The sequence below is a fragment of the Narcine bancroftii genome, chromosome 13 (genome assembly GCF_036971445.1).
Source record: "Narcine bancroftii isolate sNarBan1 chromosome 13, sNarBan1.hap1, whole genome shotgun sequence".
Taxonomy (NCBI): Eukaryota; Metazoa; Chordata; class Chondrichthyes; order Torpediniformes; family Narcinidae; genus Narcine; species Narcine bancroftii.
In genome coordinates this window covers 23,819,985-23,841,140 of record NC_091481.1, presented here as the reverse complement: position 1 = coordinate 23,841,140, position 21,156 = coordinate 23,819,985, and the positions used below count along the sequence as shown (strand labels likewise).

Genomic DNA, 21,156 nt, shown 5'->3' with positions numbered 1-21,156 from the left:
GGAGAGCAGATAGCTGAATCTAGAGGGTTGAGATTGGCTACTTTGGAGGAGGAAGAGTGATCTTCAACCATTTGCATGTGGAAAGTACCCTTCTATTCCTTGCATATTTTTAGTGTCCATTTAAATGTATCTCAAACATAGTAATTGTATGATCCTACCATGTCCTTTGGCAGCATCGGTATTAACCACTCCATGTAAAAAAAAATATCCTTAAGATCCCCTTTAAATCAACTTCGCATCTTAAAATTCTGCTCATGTTTTTGTTACCCCTAGCTTTACTTCTTATAGTTATATACTTCTATTAGGTCACCATCAGCACCCTTCACTCCAGGGAAACTGAAGACAGCCTATCCAATATTTTCCCATAACGAAGTTCTCTAGTCAAGCAATGTCTTGTTGAATCTCTTCTGCACTCTCTCCAGTGCAATCACATCTTTCCATTTGCGTGTCAAGCAGAGCTACCAGAATACTTGAAATGCGGCTGCTTCTCCATTTTATAAAATTGCAACATAATGTCCCAACTCATAGGGCTGCACAGTGAGCGTAGTGGGTGAGGGCAACACTGTAACAAAGCCAGCGATCAGGACTGGGATTCAAATCCTGCACTGTCTGTGAGGAGTTTGTACGTTCTCCCCATGTCTGCATGGGTTCCCCCCCCCCCCACCCCGGGCTCTGGTTTTCTCCCACCATTCAAAAATGTACCAGGGATTATAAGTCACTTGAGTGCTAATGGGCAGCATGGGCACGTGAGCTGAAAATGGCCTGTTATCATGCTGTATGTTTAAATTTAAAATTTATTTCTCTGCCCTGATTTTTGAAGCAAAATATGACATCACCACCAGCCTATCCACCTGCAGAGCCACTTTCAGGGAGCTATGGACTTGGATCCTCTATTCCTTTTTCCTAGCCCCTGACCATTTCCTGTCTAGGTCCTACCTTTATTTGACTTGCATCACCTCACACTTATCAGGACTAACTACTGCTTGTTATTGTTCAGCCCCACTTGGCAACTGATTGATAGCATTAGCCAACCTTTCTTGTCATCCACAACACCACTAATTTTAGTGTCATCTGCAAGATTACATTCACATACAAGTTATTTGTTTGGTTATTTGAGTAGAATGCTTTTTCAGAAGCCTCATACCAGGCATGCAAATGAAGTAGCTCTTACATTAGAGACAGCTGATTTCTCTGTGTTGGGGATCTTGGCATGGGATGTTTTGTTTAATTCACAGGTTGATTTGGAGGATTTTGTGGTACTTCTTCGATGACAAGGTTTCTCCTGTATGTAGTTGCTGTCTGAGGTGTACCTAAGTAGAAGGATCTCTGTGGACAGATACTTCTCAAAATGGAAGGAAGTATGAATAATGATGCCGCAAGGACATCACCTTATTTGCAATATACTATTTCTCTGGGTACAGAGAATAGTACTTCAAAGTGGATATCACATTTGGTAATGAGTCAGGATGATATTTGCAGGCCAGAGTGACTATCTTGCACTGTGTAAGGAATAACATTGCAACTCAGTTTAGTCTAAATGGCATTCATTTGAAATAGGTGCAAGAACAGAGGGATTTAGGTAGGTTATAGACATAAATATTTGAAAAGGTGAACACAAGTTAAAAGGGAATAGAGAAAGCTTTGGGAGAAAGTGGTTTTGTAAATAGGCTCATTGATGCAAAGAAATGAGAGTGATGCTAAATCTTAGATTATTGGTTCAGCCTTGACCGGAGTACTATGTAAAATTCTGGATGGTTGTCAAAACCTTGGAGAGACTACTGAAGAGTTTAGCAAGTCTAGAATAAGAAATACAACTTCATTTAGATGGATAGAGATCAGGGAGACATAAAAGATTTTGAAATAGTGAAGGCAGCAGGGAGAAAGTTTAGCTCTTGTGGTAAACTCCAAGGGAGCAGCAGACTAGTGCAGGACACCAGAAATGGGGAGAACACCAACCATCCTAATCCTAACCTAAAGCAGAGGAGATGACCCTTCAGGACAGTGACCACAGCAGCAAACAGTCCCTCAGTGGCTGAGGGACCCACACAGGATGCGGGCAATGTAGTCAGGAGACCAGCATGGACTGTAGGCTGCAGGACACTGGCTCAGGGGAACCAAGTATCGAAGCTGGGATTTGAGAGAATGCTGTCGTTAAGAAGGGTTCCCAAAAGGCCTCAGGTGCTGTAGGCTTCTTGATCATATGTTTGAGTTCGGGCTGCCGATGAATCAATCAGGAGTCTGTGTCGCTGCAGAGGTGGGAGCACAGGAGGTGAATCCATAGACACTCAGTAATCCTGAAGGGACTCTCTTCTGCTTCTATTTCTCTTGTACTGTAAGGGGCGCTGGGCAATGCTAATGCTGACTCTTTGCTTTACGACAGGCAAAACATCATGAATGTAACATTTTTAATGTATTATTACGTGACAATAAAAGGAACTTTGAGGCCAAGGAACCAGAATGAGAAGTAATATTTCACCGAGAGGATAGTTAAGCTCTGAAATTCTCAATCTGAATTCCTTAGAATTCCATGTTCTTGAAGAGGACCTGATTTGAGAATTCTAAAGAAAACTTTCTGGATTGCGGGATTAGTCAACACTTCAACATTATGGGCCTAAAGATCTCCTTTTGGTGCAATTAAGCTATAACTTCCTGGCCAAAATATCTGCATCTCATTACCTTTGTGATATACAAATGACAAATGTAAGTACAGCTCAGATGTATTTTGCGTCCTTTGCTTCCACATTCAAGTATAAACCTTCTGAGAAGATTGTGCTCTACAATTCTGCCCTTGCCCATCACCTGTTTTACTCCCTCCTCCTCTGGTGGTCATGCTTTCAACTGGAACTATTTAGGTTTTCGAATTTTTCCCCATACTCTCTCTCTTGTTTAAAAAAAACATTACATCATTTCTTTACACGAACAGTTTTGTTTGACTGTACTGTAAGTATCTTCAACTCATTATTATGAAACACACTACATTTTGATGTGTTTTAATAATGAATGAATTAATTGCTTTTAAATTGACTTTGGTGTAGAGAAGATTTCTCGTGAGTTCTTACCTTTTCTCTATTAACTGCATTCTCAGCAGTTGAACTGACATCTGCAAAATCTGATTGCCCAGCCATAGGTTGATCCTTTGGAACTGTTTGAGTAGATTGTGACACACACCTGACTTCTTTTGATTCATCACATTTTAAGCAAGATAATACAGTTTGTTTTGTGATTCCGCTGTTTGCTAGTTTCTGACTAGATAACTGGGCACCTGGATAAAAGAAACAGATGTAACTAAGAATGGCCCAGATCTAATGTTAAAAAAGTGAACAATTAATTAGACAGTAAGAAGGACATTAATCTGTTCCAGGAGTGGTGATTTAATGTTATATTCAAAAGCAGTTGAAAAGTACAGGTTATTCTCTTTTAAAGTCAGGGAAAACTGATCAGCTATTAAGATCTTGAATATCAATGGGAAAGCATTATCAAATTATACAGATTAAAGGCTTTGGACTAGTACTGAATGTACAACAAATATGCAAACCATCAATGAGATATACGGTGAAAAACGGAGAATTCAAGGGTTCAACTCAAATCTAAACACAACTTAATGGAGGTGTCAGGCGAAATGTTGACTTGAATTTTGCTGAAAATTATAATTTTTTTATTCAACATTTGTGTAAAATGTTCAGACTTTAATAAAGTAGAAAACAGACAACCTTGTTTTTTGTGATAAAGCGACACAATACTATGATTCGGTCAAGTTTGACTTGCATTGCAGTGCTCACGTTTTTTTTAGGACCTATCTCTATTTAAATAGCTTAAAACTTTAGTATGATTAGTATAAATCATCAATTAATCCTAAAAAATTGTCATTGGTTATTAGCATTGAAAATTTCATGCAATAGAAATAAACATTTGTTTGTTTCAAAATGTTCAATTCCACATTTGAAAGAGAATATATCCTTGTGGATATATAAATATCCCCAGTAGGTTGACAAATAATGTGTTATCTTTAGCTCTGACAAGGCCAAGTCAATAATATCACAAACAAAATGAACGTGCACAACACCTTTCTTCTATAGTGAAGTTAATCTTGAACATTACATTGAATGTCTGAATCTAGCTGGGAATGTTGTTTGTCAAAATGACAATTGAAGCAAACACAGGAGTATTTGTGGACAGCAAAATCCACCATTAACACCCACTGTCACCTGGACACAGTGTAGTTCCAAATTATCAAGAATATTGATCAGGATGAAATCGACTACCAAACTAGAGATAACCTTTTGCAAATCTTCAGGAATGTGGCAATGACAAATGCTTCACAAAGTTATAAGAAATACTGTATTCCTTTTTCTCCAAAACATCCCGTAGGATGCTATCAGATCTGTGCATTTTTTTCCCCCAGATTAGTTAAGTTTTTCCAATTTTTGAGAGCCTATTGCACTTAACCTTTGTTAAGGCTTCAAAATTAGACACAGTAATAGCATCGTCAATGTTTCATCGATTCCCTTTAAAGGTTTTCAAGACAGTGGGATGCTAACCTGGTGAAGCTGTCTTGGCCTTGCATACATCCTAAACAGTGGAAGCATGGCATAGATTCAACAATCAGCATGGAAATCTACACCAAGTAGTGAATGGCGGTGAGAAATTCAAAGTTAATCGAAGCAGAGCTTTATCAACAATGACAAAAACTAGCAGGTAACTAAAGATTTTCAGAAAAAGTGAAAGCCACTAATTCACATGGACTCTGAATTGAGTAAGACTGCAAGAGAAAATAAGAGTTCTTACAGCAAGTTAGCTTCCAAAATGATACAGAATGACTAAGTTAAGAAGATCAATGAAAAGCAATCCAATTACAAAACACATTCAAACTGGTTTCAATCCTTGCCCCAATTACATAGTGAATATTTCCTCACCTCCAATGCAAAACCTTCCTTCATCATTTCTGCTCACAATCAGATGATCGATGAACAGTTCTACTGGCAGTGGTTCATGGGCCAATTGATCACGGCATGGATTGTCATCCTTTGAATGAAATGGTTACAAGCTTTTAAAAGCCTTAATTGTAAAAACAGAAACGAGTGCAAAAATTCCAAAACACTTTTGCACATTCTCAAAACTCCTCAACAAATCTTTGTAAGAATCTCAAACCCATAAGCTGCTGGTTGCAATGCAGATCACTTTACTGATCATGACTTGGTTAGGGATGGTCCATCACATTTAAACCAAATCATATTTAATATATTAGATCACATATTCAAATCCACACCTCTGCAAATAGTTTATAATGAATGAAAAAAATAATTCTGATATTCTCTAAATTGCTCGTCAGAAAGAATACTTGCATATCAATTTCAAGCTGAAGAAAATAAAATAATGTACAAATCATAACTGATGTTTTTAGTTTTGCTTCATGGTACATCTTCACTGATCTCACTGACAATGAATTCTCCAAGTAATTCAGTTATCCATCATCTTTGAGCTATACAGATTAAGTATTCAGCTTCACACTTTGATTTATAACAATTGGCTGATCCCAGTCAAAAACAAGTAGCTACAATCCTGCACATCTGCTGAGATAGTCATGTTTTGGATCTGCCACCATCTCCCTCAATTTGTGTGGTTGCCTATATTCTGTATCCAGACTCCAAAATATTAAAATGCATTCAGCAAACTTCATTCACTTTCAACTTCTCAAATTATGAGGTTTTGCACTGAAATTTACTGCATTGTAAGCCAAAATAGTGCAAGATTCTCCATGGAGGCCCTGGGAACTATGCAATTGAGAGAGACCACAGTATTGCCCAGAGAAATGTGAGTGAAGATATTTAATTCAAGTGTTAAATCCAACCAGAGAAAAAATAGAGGAGAAAAGGACCACAAAAGAGAAAAGATACAAATAACTCAACCAATAAACATTATTTGATCGAAGTAAACTCAAGATTGGACTACTATTAGAGAGTTTGGATTAAGGTTACAGTAGTAAAGCTAATTTTTAGTGCTTGGATTGTTGAATCAATTAAGACATAATTGTCCAAGAAAACTCCATGCCAACATTTTTTCTGATGAACGATATTGCAGAGTTAATTACCACTGCATGCTATATAACACAATTGAATAAATTGTGAACAGATGACAAAATGCTGTTTAAGCATCTGTAAGAAGTATAGCACCTCCTAATTTTGTTTAACTGTGCACATGATATTGGAAGCTGTGTTTAATTATTTTGTCACATAAATGTTGGGCCTCATATTTACAATTACAAATCTAATCCCTTAATTTCAGTCAGCCTACAAAGTTCACACAATTAAACATTGCTTATGCAGGTGTTAAAACAGCATCACCATTTGCAAATTCTGCAGAACCTATTCATATAAAGATCCCTCATGTTTCTGCATAAATATGAATTTTTCCATAGATTGATAAGATAGAAAACAAATTTCACTGCCAATATATGTGACCCTTGCTGACCATCACATTTCACTGGATTATGGGGAAAATTATTTATACAACATACCTTCAGGTTAATCTTAGTATCAGTGATTTCAATCTTCATTGGGATAATGTCAGCGGGTACATCGTCATCCAAAAATATTCCTAAATTTGTGAGGGAAGATATCAGGAACTCTGAATTGAAGTTCTTAACCATGCACTGCAAGAAACCATTCTGGACTGCAAGTGGTGAATGGACAGCAGCACAAGGTCCAGCCTCAAGCCGTAAACTCACTTCAGCTGGTTCTTTCCTGCATTCCTGTCTCATTGAAGACTGGTGTCGATCTAACCACAATGTAAAGAAAAAAGGTAATAAAAGTTAAAAGGGGTAATGATACTGTTATTAAAGTACTATGTCAGTCAAGTTTGTAGTTGTGTGCATATTTTCTTATAATACCATTATTTAGGGTTGTATTTTGTAGCCCAAAATGTATTTTTCTTTGTTTAACTGATTAAGCACAAATTGAACGTTAACTTTTAAAAAAAATTAAACAAGAAAAACTTTCTTTACAGACAATAACCAGAAATATTCAAATGCAATTTCTCTTTTTACATGTGATCCTAGGGCTGACGGAACAACAAATATAGCGTCGTGCAAACAATGAGAAGCTGGAGGGACTCAGCAGGTAAAGTAGCACCCGTGGAGAGAAAAAGACAGTCAACGAGAAAGGATGTTGGCTCACTGACTGATTCCCTCGAACTTCTCATCGTTTGCTCAAGATTTCAGCATCTGCAGTTCTGTGTTTCTCAAATATAATGAAACATTAACCTGAAGATACCAGCAAATGAGATATGTTCATTTTAAATGTGCATCTCAAATCAGATGCCATGGCAGTTCAAATATTAAAAAGTACAAAAATGTTGGTCCTCACAGAATTTGACAAATGGTTGTGGTAAAGAGGAAAAATAATTTGTCAGAAAAATTCAGCTGGTCAACAAAGATTTGTTAAAGGAGGGGAACAGAGGAGAAACAATTGTTGATGTTTTGCTATGAGGGTGACAAGGTGAGAAGGGCAAGACAAGGGTCAGCAGGGAATTGGTGATCCATGAGGAAAAGGAGGAGGAGGCAGTGAGAGATTTAAAAAAAAAGGGCAGCTAGAGCAAGAGAGCATGCCAATGGAGACATCTGGAGGAGTAAGATAAGCTGACTGGAATCTGATGAGAAGGTGATTATGGAACCAAAGGGGATGGGTGAAGAACAAATGGGACCAGGAGGGGGAGAAGATCCAGTGAGCAAGATATGTGGGTAAAGGTGGATACAACAGGGGGGAGGGTGTTTTGTGGTAGAGGAGAAAACTGAGGTTGGATCAGAAGGGGGGGAGGGGGGTCTGTAGGAGGTAGGGATTACCTGAAATTGGGAAATTCAATGATCATACTACCATGGGGCTGCAGACTTCCCAAATAGAATTGGTGTTGTTGCATTGACAGGAAACTGGAGAGCCTGAAATTGGGAAAAAGGTACCACTAAAACAACTCCATGGAATATGGAAATAGTGAACAGCTAGCTGGTAATTTAAATGTTCTTGGCTCATGTCTGAGCCATGTGCCTAAAGACAGCATACCCGGACAAAGCAATGCTGAAATGGTTCAATCAAAGGAGGAACAGTTACACAAGGACATAATTGTGCTAAATGGTTATTTAGTTTTGGTGCTCTAGAAATGTAGGGGTTCATCAGGAGGACTGATTCAGCTTAGGAAAAGCACAATCTACATTCAAGAGAAGTTAAGTACAGACAGTTCAGCGACGACAGCTTCTGAGGAGAATTCATCTCGTTTAAAGAAAAAGAGTTGGAACTCAAACAGATTTAAAATACTAATGAAATTATATATAATTGGAAATATTTACCAACAAACTGTAGAATTGAAGAACCAGTGACATATTTCAGGCCACAACTGTCGTAAAGAGGAACTGAAAAGTCCTGCACAAATGCAACCAGTTCATAAAGTCAAACGCTAAGATTATTAAAATGGAAAAACGACTCCCCTTAAAAAGGAATTGAAGCTCCTAATATACTCTGGATTCGTTCAGCCAAAAATGAATGGACTGTGACATTCGTAAAGTGGCTCAAGAGTATCTAACAATGCATTGACGATCACAGGCTTAGCTAGAAAGGCCTGTCGCCTCAGTGATAATATCCCTCATCATGCTCATAAAGTCTTCTCGCATCAGAAGATGCCAACACTTTATCAAATTTTTAATTACCCAACAGAAATTCCAGAATCCAGCACATGATTGCATCTGTTCATTTGAGTTATAAATGTGATCGGTTTCTAAAGCATGTCAGCAAATTGAAATTTTAGCTGGCACTTCTGACTACAGTCTATGAAATGGCAAGAGGATGGAGTGCAGTGAAACAAATCACACTGATCGGACCATGGTGAATAATCTTTCCAGAGGCAAGCAGTCCTGACAACTTGGGAAAAAAATGTCGTAGCAAACCCAGCAGAACTTGTGCAGCATAGATAAAAAAGTGAATTTGCAAACCAAGAAATGTTGCTTTTCCACAATGGCATTGTGCAGCAGGACAGATTAGTGTTGAGCAAGAGGAGGAAGACCCAATTCAATGGTATTAGATCGCTCACTGTATTGCACTTCTGCTCAATTTCTACAGCAAGTAGGTGCTTGTGATATTCATGAATATTAGAAAGGCAAACTAATAGGACTGCCTAAAGAAATCTCTTGGTGCCTGCCACATTGACCACCGCCAGTGGGCTGATATCGCTTCAAACCGTGCATCTTGGCGCCTCACAGTTTGGCAGGCAGCAACCTCCTTTGAAGAAGACCGCAGAGCCCACCTCACTGACAAAAGGCAAAGGAGGAAAAACCCAACACCCAACCCCAACCAACCAATTTTCCCCTGCAACCGCTGCAACCGTGTCTGCCTGTCCCGCATCGGACTTGTCAGCCACAAACGAGCCTGCAGCTGACGTGGACATTTACCCCCTCCATAAATCTTCGTCCGCGAAGCCAAGCCAAAGAAAAGAAAGAAAAGAAAGGCAAACTAATAGGATCAATTGTTAAAATAAACAAGAAAATACACCTTTTAATGCTTTTCAAGCCTTTTAATGTTTTGATATTTTTTTTTACATTATCCATGGAAGAATCCCTTCATCGCATAGTCAGGTATTCAAATTCAGAATTTTACTTTCAACATGCAGTTAGTACCCCCTAGTGCATCAAAAGAGAAAAACAACTGCAAATATATTCTTGTATATTAAAAAAAGTGACCATAATGTTGCATGATTTTAATGTAGGGATTGAGCCACTGCATATACTTAAAGGTACAAACTGTGATCTCAGATATACTACACAGGTATATAACAAGCCTGAGATCCCATTGCACAAGGCGAACAAACCACCATCTACTATCTTTCAACTCCTGTTGAAAAGCATCAGTGAAACAGCTTTAGGAATTGGACACTTAATCTGCCCTCTCAACCAACAAAAGGCCTGTGGATATAAAGCAAGGTACCAAAATTGTGAAGGAGATTTTTTTTTTTTTTTTTAAATTCAGTGTTATGACTTTGATCATGCACTGATCAAAGTTTCAAAAATTTACCAAGAAACAATTGCTGTTATGGAGTCAATATGCCCATAAAGTGGCTACTGACATTCAACCTAGTTTGACAAGAATTAAGTTGTATTCAATACAAGAAACAGAGGCCAATGAATAACTATCACCACAAGTCTGACAGATGCACATAAAAGGAACTTGGAAGAAAAAAAATGTGCTGATAGAAATGAGTGAAACAGATTGGAAGGAGGACCAGGCGATGCAGCGAGCTGCCAGGCCAACAGTTCAGCTTCTCTGCAGTAAATTCCATGTATTTCATTTCACTTCAGCAAACACATATTAATATATTAAGAATAGAGGGGCCAGAACTGATATCAGCTTTTTCTATTGTCAAATTAGCAACCATAACACAAGACAACAAGATTATTATGACCAGGGATTTAGGCATCTCTGTACATTTGGGATTTGCTCCTCCTCCATTCACTTTATAGAGTTCAGCAATCATTCAACTTCAATGATTAAGGTTGGCTCTAAAATTTCCAAATTTTGGCACTTCTGATAAGTAGAAATTCTGCCTGGCCCACAAAAAAAAAAGGAATCTCAGTGTTCTATGTGTTGTCATGTATGAACTCTGACAATAAATCTGAACTTTGACTTTGATACATCTGAACTTTGCAATGGCATGAGGCAACCATACAGGGAGTTCAGAAAATCTCTTCATTCTTATCGTTCTGCCGATCATATTTGCTGGGCCTGTGATATCCATTCAGCAAGTGTTAAGCAGACATTTGCACAATATTGGGAGGTGCTGTTTTGCTTTGGGCCTGTGGGAAGGATGTTCCCATGAAAAGGGACAAATGTTGAAATGTTCTATCTGGGTGAAAGCTACAAATCGACATCGTACACTATATTAGAGGCAATTAAAATCTGAAATTATGTCTCAATACATTTTAAATGAGATAAAGAAAACAGCACCGATGCAAACCTGAAACAATTAGTTCTACATAAAATCAATTACAAGAAAAAAGGGGAGAAAATGGAAGGTGAAAAGTTTCATGATAATGAAATGTGGAGCCTACAAAGCCTGACAAAGTCCATATATGGACAGGAATTAAACTATAAAAATATATTGGTCTACCAGACTTCCAACACCGAGACATATAATCGTGATGATTTCAACCTCAAGGACAAAATAACTCATATGAAAGTTTTACTCTGGCAGATGGCAACTGTCTTCAAGTAATGACCATCTTGTACCAATCCACTATTTATTTTCACTCGGTCTAGTCCAGAGAATTTGTAAAAGACAAGACCAAATCTCAGCTGTTGGTAAATCTCCCTTCCAACTCCAAATATGATTTGTGCCTTTACTCCATGATCAACAGCATAAGTTGCCAATGGATGGGTTTCATGGAAAGCTAGTTTTCCAATCAAAATGCATTACTCTCTTTGGCTTTTTAAAAAATCTATTTATAGACTTTTAAACAAAAATATAAATTCAATTCTGTTAATATATTCAATTTATATGATGAATATGAGAATTATTTTGATGGTTTCCCAATTGAATTTCAGCTGAAAGGAACCTGCAAAATGTTTAATCGACAATACTTCACAAATATTGTGATGAATGTAAAGGAGAGCCTAGCTCAGACATTTACTTTATGGAGGGAGCATTTTGAATATGGAATGTGCCACATAATATGGTTGAATAAATACTACAGATGCTTTTAAAAGGAAGTGGAAGAGTAATGATTTAAGGGTGTTTCATGAATACCAATACCATTGGGTCAAATTATCCATTTAGGAGTTCTAAACATCATGCAATTTTACAATTGCATCACACTCATTCATTTATCATGACCTATCATTTGTAGAATCCTAAGCTTGACAGTAATGCTCAACCTTAGTGCGATTCCCTAACATTATCCTCGAGGTAGGTCAAAAACGGCGGAGTACCAGAGATCCCATTCACTTCTATGGGAACTGGTGGTCTGCAGATTGAGGGCAAAGCACAAATAAAGCCCCTGGTATCTGACATCTATGGGGATTGGTGGTTGCTGGATAAAGTGTATTTTCTGGATGCTTGAGACTTACACTTACAATACCTAACTAAAACTTACCATAATATACTGGGTTTTTTTTTGCCGGTTGCTTGAAGCTGCTAGTTGCTTGAATTCCAGATACCAGGAGTTTTACTCTTTTATTGCAATGTTTTAATCTATTTTATGTTTATAATCAATAATTATTTATGTAAAATGTCTCTGAATGGCCATCTTCAACTTCTGTCAAATCATTCTAATGGCAAGACTCCATCTAATGTCACCTGAAATCTACACCATGCTGAGACACTGCTGTCCACTCCAGAATGTAGAAGTTTCGCAAGGTTAGCTGTGCACATCTAATACAGCTGAGTGGAGACATTCTGGGAATGGCCAGTGTCTAAAACAATAAAGGAGAATTATGTAATTACACAAATCACTCAGGAAGTGTGGTTGACCATTCTCCGACCAAAACATATTAAAGACAACTCCTAATGGTGGCTGATATATTTTTGTTACCCATTTGGAAATTCCAGAGAGGTACAGGATTTGCAATGCTATACATATTAAGTACATTAGCCTTGGACCTGTCAAAATTGAACTCTTTGCACTGCAAACAAATGTAGGTATACAATAAAGAAATACTGCACAATTAGGTATTATTTTTAAATACAGCAATGTACCACCACTGCCATTTGCTAAGAATTTACTTCCTTTTATTGTAGCTAACTTTACGTCTGTTCATTGCCTTGATAGCAACCTTACCCGTACAGCCTATAGGCTTCTCATGTGGCTCCTAATCATAATCCGTTGCAAAGTTAATAGCTCTTCAGTAATGGTGGCAGGTAGTAGAGTGGATGGATCTATTGGTGAGCTCATGAGATACAAGTGGCCTCAGCCATTTAACATTTATGAAACCAATAGAAATGTTCCACATTACTGATTAGAAGCAACATTGTCACAGTCCTCAGCCAGAAACCTGGTTGTGATAGTACAGATTCTATCACCAATGTGATGGTAGTGTAGGATGACTGTGATTGGCTGAGAGTGTAGCCACACCTACTGGCAGGTCTTCAAGGATTGCTCATAGCCAGACCAGGTCATTCTGAACTGGTCAACCTACTTGAGATATGCTCCAGTCTTTTATTTAATAAAAGCCTTGGTCTGGATCAACTTTTGTTCTTTCGACAATTTTATTAACTAAAAGACTGGAGCATATCTCAAGTAGGTCGACCAGTCCAAAATGACCTGGTCTGGCTAGGAGCAATCCTTGAAGACCTGCCAGTAGGTGTGGCTACACTCTCAGCCAATAACAGTCATCTGTACATATACACATTGGTGATAGAATCTGTACTATCACACTGGTCACATAGAAGATGAAGTCAATATTGTTACTTGTGATTTGGCCAGACAAATAAACACTGGCATGCCTTCTAGTCCCAGCTACACGAGGACATTCACGGAACATTTCAATGCAACAAAGATTTAAAATCTTTTAAATTTGCTCCATGGAAGTGGGACCAAATGACATAGATTTGCTTAACCAATAGAAGATAAAAATTGGAATAAAAAAGTCTTCTTTGGGTTGGCAGACTATGACTAGTGATCGAATTCATGCTATTTAATCATACATAGTCGTACCAGCCACTATTTTCAATTGAGATCATTACCTTCCATGAAAAGATGTTCTGTTAATAAGCAGCAAACATCTGAGAGTTTAGGCACAACAAATCTGGGCAAAGTGTTAATCCCACACCAATTTACTTATTTCAAGATTAGCATCACATAAATATCAAACGAACTGCGAGACAGATGAGATATTGTTTTCTTAAACATTGGCAGTATTCACTGAAGGTTCTCTCTATCGCAGAGGAGAGAGAAGCCTTCCATCTAAACACTGCCGTTTACAACTTCCAGACGTCAATGAAATTACCACCAATGAAATACATTACTGTTCTAAGTTTCAAAACAAGTCAAGGTTCTTTTATTGCAAGTACACAGATATATTTTCTTTTATTTGTTCTGAAAGAGGCATAAGGAGGCACCAGTAATCAAGCATCCCATCAAGAAGGGAAAGAGAGGCAAGAGAGTCCCTTTAGAGACAGAATATATATATGAATCCTGCCACCTCCACCGTTGCCTCCACCTCCTGTGCTCACAAAACCTCTGGAGTTCCATGGCGTCCTGTCCATTCCAGCAGTGAACCCAAACTTCATCACTTTCCTTGGACATTGGAACAGAATCTCGATATAATAAGTAGCTGTCAACACTTAAGGCCCTTCAGGTGCCCTGCTTGACAATGGCACCCCTCACAAAAATGCTAGTCTCGATAAATGATTCCCATGAGCCAAGCTCCAGCATCTCAGCCTGGAGAGAGGCCTTCAGCCACTGAATCCAGTGCTGGTCCCCCAATGTGATTTCCTATTTTGTACCATCCTCTTTCAGGCTTCTCCTTCTTGGCAGAATGGGGGAGAGTGTGTTCTCCCACTCTAGTGCCCGATGCCAGTTCACTACTCCCCTAAAGTTAGCAACCCTTGTGGTCTAGGTTGACAAGCATAGCCATCGCCATCTTGGGCATGGAGCTCTGTGATTTCTTCAATGTAAATAAAACGTCACCGGTACAGGAAGTTTAAACCTGTAGATGATGCATCTCTGCTCCCCACTCCTCCAGGGTCCACACCGGCGGTAGTACGACCATAACCACAGATGGTATAGTGTTGCCATCTTGCTCATAAGCAAGGCCCCATAAATAACAATGAAATATTGACCAGATATTCTACTATCATAATTGCACTGTAAACCTCACTAAACAACAAATCTTTTGATTTTATTACAGCAAGATTGTGTAGAATGCTACTTATAACTTTGTACTTATTAAATTTCCCCTCCCCACCATATACAAATATATAATCTTAAAACTTTGTCACCTGTAGATCTTTTTTACAAACTAATTGCTAAATCTTACAAAACTATATCTGGTGGTCTTTAATCAGAGACATTTTCGATTGTAGTGACAAGTTTCATTGCTGCAGTGCCCATATGGCAGGGCAATGTGGACTCTTAAATATAATCCTGTTCAGGAAGCAACTTATTCAGTGAAAATACTGTGCAGAAAAATAAAACAAACACTTCAGATATAGGTCTCACAACACCTATGAAGTCAAATGTCCCAAAGATATGGTGCCCTGAAATGAAGGGGTTTTGTATAAAAAGTGCTGTAATTTCTACATGGTCAAACGAAAATGTAGACAATAACTGAATAGAATGTGCACTTTAATTATATGATTACAAATTTAAAACTGTGGAGCACGGAGTCAAATAAAGGAAAAAAAGTGTCTTTGTCCCAAATATTATGGAGGACATTGTATGATTTTTTAAAAAAATAAGCATTGTATGGTAGCTTAAGTAAACATTGCTGAAGGTTTCATTTGCAAAAACTAAAACTTATTAAGGTATGTTCCATGAAACAAATGTCAGGCTGAGTAATTCCAAGTGAACTTTTAGGTCAATTTGTTAATTCCTATGACTGCAAGTTTTATAACCACATGGGGCTCAATTTATTGTTCAGCTTAAGGTTAAATACCAAACAATTTTTCGCTTTTTAAAAAAAAAACCCAAAGAAATCTACCACATACCCAAACTACGGTTGCTAAGGTATTGCCGAACGCTGATGTTTCCTTGTTGGTTTGGTATCACTTGATTTATCTGCAAAGACACCACAGTATCCTCATCTTTCACATCAATTGCACAGCTCACACCAAACACATTGAATACCATCACCGACACCTGTTCAAAGAAAATGGAAATAGTTATTATGGACAGCTCCTCTCACGGGCATGTCACCTAAATAAGTTAAAGTTTTGACAAAGTCTATAGTGAATGCATGCAACATTGATAGGTGTTATAAATAACATTAGCAATATCTTGAAGGCTTATTTCAGGCATATACTCAGAAAAGTACAAATATATTAGTCTGGAAAACGGAGGCATAAATCAGGTATTAAAAAGTAAAATCCCTTGGGAATTCCAAATTACATAGGAGTAAGAATGAGGAAATTAGGAGGGCAAAAAGGGGACACAAGATACCCTTGACAGATGAGGTAAAAGTGAATCCTAAGTAATTCCATAATACATTAAAAGCAAATGGACAATGAAGGAGAGAGTAGAATCTTCTTAAGGATCAGTGTGGCTATGTATGCGTGGAGCCACAGGAGACAGGAAAGGTTTTTCCTATCTGCATTTATTGCAGAGACGGTCATGAAAACTAAGGAATTCAAATAGAATTGTGATACACTATCAATGTTAAAAAAGCAGATATGCTTGGAAGTGCAGAGATGCATAAAGGTGGATAAATCCCAGTTACTCAGACATTGTGAGAAGCTGTGAAGCAATTGCAGTAGCCCTGAAAGATTTTTTGTATCTTCCACAGCCATAGGTGAGGTACCACAAGACTGGAGGGTGGCTGATGTTGTGCCTTTATTTAAAAGGGGCTGCAATGACAATCTAGGGAACTATAGGTTGGAGGTCCAACAGTGGTGGGAAAGTTACTGGAGAGGTTTAAGGATGAGGAAGTCATCATGACTTTGTGAGCGGAAAATGGTATCTCAAGAATTTGATTTGAATTAATTTTGAAGAGGTGACCAAGAGGATTGACAAATAAATACAGGGTAGTAAACACCAAAAGCTTTGCTAAAGTCTCTGTAGACTATGTCCAAAATGTTATCCTGGTTAAAAAAAAGGGTCAGCTCATGTGGGATCCAGGGCGAGTTAACCAATTGGACACAATAATGGCTTGACGGAAGGTCATCAATCACGGTCGTGTTGGGAGCCTGTGACCAGCGGGGGGCCACAGGGATTTGACATTGATTATTTGTCCACTATTATTTGTCATATGAATTAATGATTTGGATGAGAATATAGGTGGATGACACCAGAATTGGTGGTGAGCTGGAGAGTGAAGCAGGTTGTTTAAGGCTACAACAGGATCTAGATCAACTGGGAAAGCCAAGGAAAGGCAGGTGGAATTAAACTTCAAGTTAAACCAGGGCATGACAATCACAATGAATGACAGGGTCATGGTCAATCGATACATGTACATAGTTCTCTAAAAGTGGCAACACAGGTAGACAAGGTGGTGAAGGCAGTGTATGGTACATTTGCCTTCATTAGATAGGGCATTATACACGAGTTGGAATGCCACGTCACTACTGTACATGATGTTTGGTGGGACCAGACCTGATATATTGTGTGCACTTCCAATTGCCAGACCACAGGAGGATGTGAGTAAGCAAAGAGGATGCAGAAAGGATTCACTAGAGTGTCGTCCAAGTTACAAAGAGAGATTGGACAAGTTCGTACTATTTTCCATGGAACAAAGGAACCCAAGATGTGAGCTTAGTTTATGAAATCATGAGGTGCATAGATACTGAAGATAGCAATATTTCTTCCCAGCAGGATGTGGGAGCCTAAAGCTAGAATTTAAGGAGAGAGAGGACAGAATTGAAGGGGACTGGATAAGCAATTTATTTTTACATTGAGGGTGGTGAGTTATATGGAATAAGCTGTCAGAGGAAGTGGTAGCGGCAGGTGGAATTACAATGTTTAAACACAATTGGACATGTACATGGATTGGAAAGATTTGCAGAGATATGGGCCAAACACAGGCAAATGGGGCTAGCTCAGGAAGATGGATTAGTTGGCATGGGTGGGTTTTGCTAAGGGCCTGTTTCACGACTCTATTGTCTAGGCCGAAAGAGCTAATCTGATTATCTCTCTTTATGTAAATTTACAAGTGTTTATGAAAATATTAATTCCAAGATTATACTCATTCCCTCACCTTGTGAAAAAAAATTGATGGACAAGGTTAAAAACAATTAAATGTGACTGTGTGGCGGCTCACCGCAAGGCAGGCGAACCGGCCCCGCTTGTAAGCCACGCGGCGGGGCTGCCGGCCAAAATGGCGCCGTCGGTGGCGGGGGGTTTCCCTTCCTTCCAGCTTGAGGCTCAGAAACTGCGCTTGGGGACCACGTGACGCCCGGATGACGTCAGCACCCTCCAGCGTGATTCTCAGCCAGGTCCGGGCTGGGAGTATAAGTGCAGCCCAGCAGCCTGCAATAAGTTACTCGACTCACTGAGCTCAACCCGTCTGGTTGCATGTGTTATTGCAGGAGCAGAGGAGCCGCCGCTACAACTGCACAAAAAATGTCCAAGATTTTGACAGACCAATTAAAGTATTTCCACCTGTAATTTGGACTGGGAAAAATCCTTTCAAAGTGCTTGAATAGTGTCTTAGTTAATTTTGATGAAATCTTAGTTTTCTCACTTCTATCCGTATCTGAGATCTTAATAGTGTTTAACTGACAGAATTCCGTACATAAAAATGGTGCAACCTCAGAGTTGCTCATGTTTACCAAATCTCCAGGGGTCTGTTCCACACTTTGAGATGCAGCACTGCAGACATCTGGTGATATTCTCCCACAATCCTCAGTCCCAAATGCCCCATTAGCACTTTCTGCTGGACTCTGATCAATAGAAGCTTCTTTAAGACTAACGACTGAGGTATCATCAATACATGTATCTGAGAAGATGAACACATACTTTGTTTCAATTAAGCTAAACAAACATCACTGAAGAAGGCAGTGAAGAACCAGTTGAAAATTTTGATAAGCAAAATGAAATTGTTATAGCAGTAAGATTTATTTAAAAATTAATCAAATAAACATACATCCAGAACAGATTTTTCAGGTGAAGAACAAGGCCTGGTCCACATTCAGTACCATTATTTTTTCTACAATAGTACAAGCAAGCAAAATGCACAATTTATCATTCAATCTCACAATTATTCTATGGCATAACAAATGCCGCAAAGTATTTTGGAACTGAAATGTGAGAATAAAGTTCCAGAAAGATCACTTCAACTTGCCAATTGACTTATTGTCCAAATATCTCACAGGTCTCCCTTGGCATTGTCCACAGTGGTTCTCGTGTTTTTTCTTTAAATAGGAGGCTATGCTAAGTGTTATCTCGGGAAACTTAAATTTAGATTGAAGAAGTTCAGAGATCAGCAAAGTAGGACTGCAGTCTACAGCAGTGGTTAAGGTGTTGGGGAGGAGCATGACAAGGGAAGAAGGTGAAGGTTAACAAAAGTGAAATGGAGCAGATCCAGGATTTACTGTCATTAAGAAAGTAGTTGTGCAATTATTGGGGTTGGTGGGGGGAATCAGATTTGAAACCTAGTGAGACAGAATGTAGATCCTTCCACTCTATTTAAAAGCTGATCTTAAATGAGGGTACTGCTTGAGAATTATTTGATGAATTTAGTATCATTGCTGTGAGGCAGAATTCAATTGCCTTTTGGCGAAAAGAATTCAGAATTGATAACATCAAACATAACAAACACCAGTGCTCCTGTATTCTAGCCCTTTTACGCCTTTGAATTGCTGGGAAATTAAGGGATATGAGGAACAGGCTGGTGGGTAAAGCTGTCCTGCTATTGAGAATACCAACTTTATATGTCCACTTTTCATCTACCTCTAATCCAGTGGTTTTCTGCTTTCCACTCACATACCACTTTAAGTAATCCCTATGCCATAAGTGCTCTGTGATTAATAAGGAATTGCGTAAGGTGGTATGTGAGTGGGAAGGGAAGGTTGAGAACCACTGCTCTAGACCCAATTGTTACTGAAATATTTTGCTTGAGAAAAATTGTCATTGGCCCATTTCCTCTGGAGTTATGAAACAGTGTACAAAACGAGTCAATGAGGTACAATTAAAACAGTAGTTTTCAACCCTTTTCTTTCCATCCACATACCACCTTAAGAAATCCCTTACCAACCACAGAGCACTTATGGCATAGGGAATACTTAAAGTGGTACGTGAGTAGAAAAAGAAAGGTTGAGAACCATTGCTCTAATCAATGTACAATTAAGTTGACTCCCATCTTTGATTCAGTGTTCTATTTGCAGTAGTGAATGCCTGCCATTTATGAAACTTATTAACATTCAAAAATTACAGGAACATTTTCCATTGAAGAAACTTCACATGTGTATTTTAAACTGCTTCCACTTCCTTCCCTGCACTGCATTCAATATCCCAAATTGTAATCAGATGTGACCTAAATAGACAATTTTTTCCAAACAGTTGGCAATAAAATAGGGCACCAGAGTTAGCTGAAAACAGGTCATGAAGATTCAAATTAGCAGCATGTTCACAGATAGAATGCAGCTTCATGCAGTATCTGAGATTTTCTTCTTCTGTGTAATAAGAATTATTAATAGGACACCATAAAAGATCTAATCATTTTTTCAATCGTCCTGGGACACTAGAAATCTCAACTATCAGTGATTATGGAAAAAACAAGGTCAAATATAGTATTGATATTTAGATGCCATACATTCTCTTCTTCTGTATGAGAAGATTAGCTTTGCAATGTTACCATTTCTCCTTACTAAAAAAAAACTAAAGAATCATGGTATTATGGATGTTATGGTGAAGTTGCACGTTATTAAGGAGTACTGTTTGCAGTTTTGGTCACCTAACTACAAGAAGGATATCAATAAGATTGAAAGAGTGCAGTGGAGATTTATAAAGATGTTGTGGGTACTTGAGCTAAGTTGCAGGGAAAGGTTAAACAGGTTGGAGCAAAGAAGAATTGGTGGATGGGGGGGGATTTGATGGAGGTATACAAAATTATGATGGGTAGAGATATAATAAATGCAAGCAGACTTTTCCACTGAGGTTGGGAGAAATAAAAAGTGAGAGGACATGAACTTCACACAGACAGTAGTGGGAGCGTGGAACTCCTGCCAGCTAAATTGGTAAAAGCAGGCCCAATTTTGATATTTAAGAAAAATTTGAACCGGTACATGGAGGGATATGGTCCAGGTGCAGGACAATGGCACATACTAGAAGAGCCAAATGGCTTGTTTCTGTTCTATAGTGTTCTATGGTTCAATGGAAAAGGCAGCATAGCAATCATCCTATAGCCTCTAAGTAATTCTCCATTGTTTCAAGAATAGAAGAATCTTTGTAAAATATGAAAGCACCTGCAGCTACACCTAAATCCAGAAAAGGCCAAGCAGAAAGTAATTTGTCCTTCATTTATTATGGATAAA

The 21,156-nt window shown here is 38.5% G+C and overlaps 1 protein-coding gene and 1 long non-coding RNA gene across 5 annotated transcripts in view; one reads left to right on the top strand and one right to left on the bottom strand.

Moving 5' to 3' along the window:
- The window catches only part of bltp3b (bridge-like lipid transfer protein family member 3B), an 87,564-nt gene that overhangs the window by 3,565 nt on the left and 62,843 nt on the right, over window positions 1-21,156 (bottom strand). For all 4 annotated transcript variants that reach the window (XM_069908314.1, XM_069908316.1, XM_069908315.1 and 1 more), the window contains 5 exons: window positions 18,454-18,620; window positions 15,679-15,829; window positions 6,515-6,774; window positions 4,914-5,022; window positions 3,060-3,262 (listed from right to left, as the gene is read on the bottom strand). In XM_069908314.1, coding sequence (XP_069764415.1) covers window positions 3,060-3,262; window positions 4,914-5,022; window positions 6,515-6,774; window positions 15,679-15,829; window positions 18,454-18,620 — 890 coding nt within the window. The remainder of the gene's footprint in view (window positions 1-3,059; window positions 3,263-4,913; window positions 5,023-6,514; window positions 6,775-15,678; window positions 15,830-18,453; window positions 18,621-21,156) is intronic.
- The window catches only part of LOC138748332 (uncharacterized), a 54,533-nt gene that overhangs the window by 31,314 nt on the left and 2,063 nt on the right, over window positions 1-21,156 (top strand). The gene's annotated exons all lie outside the window — the stretch shown is intronic.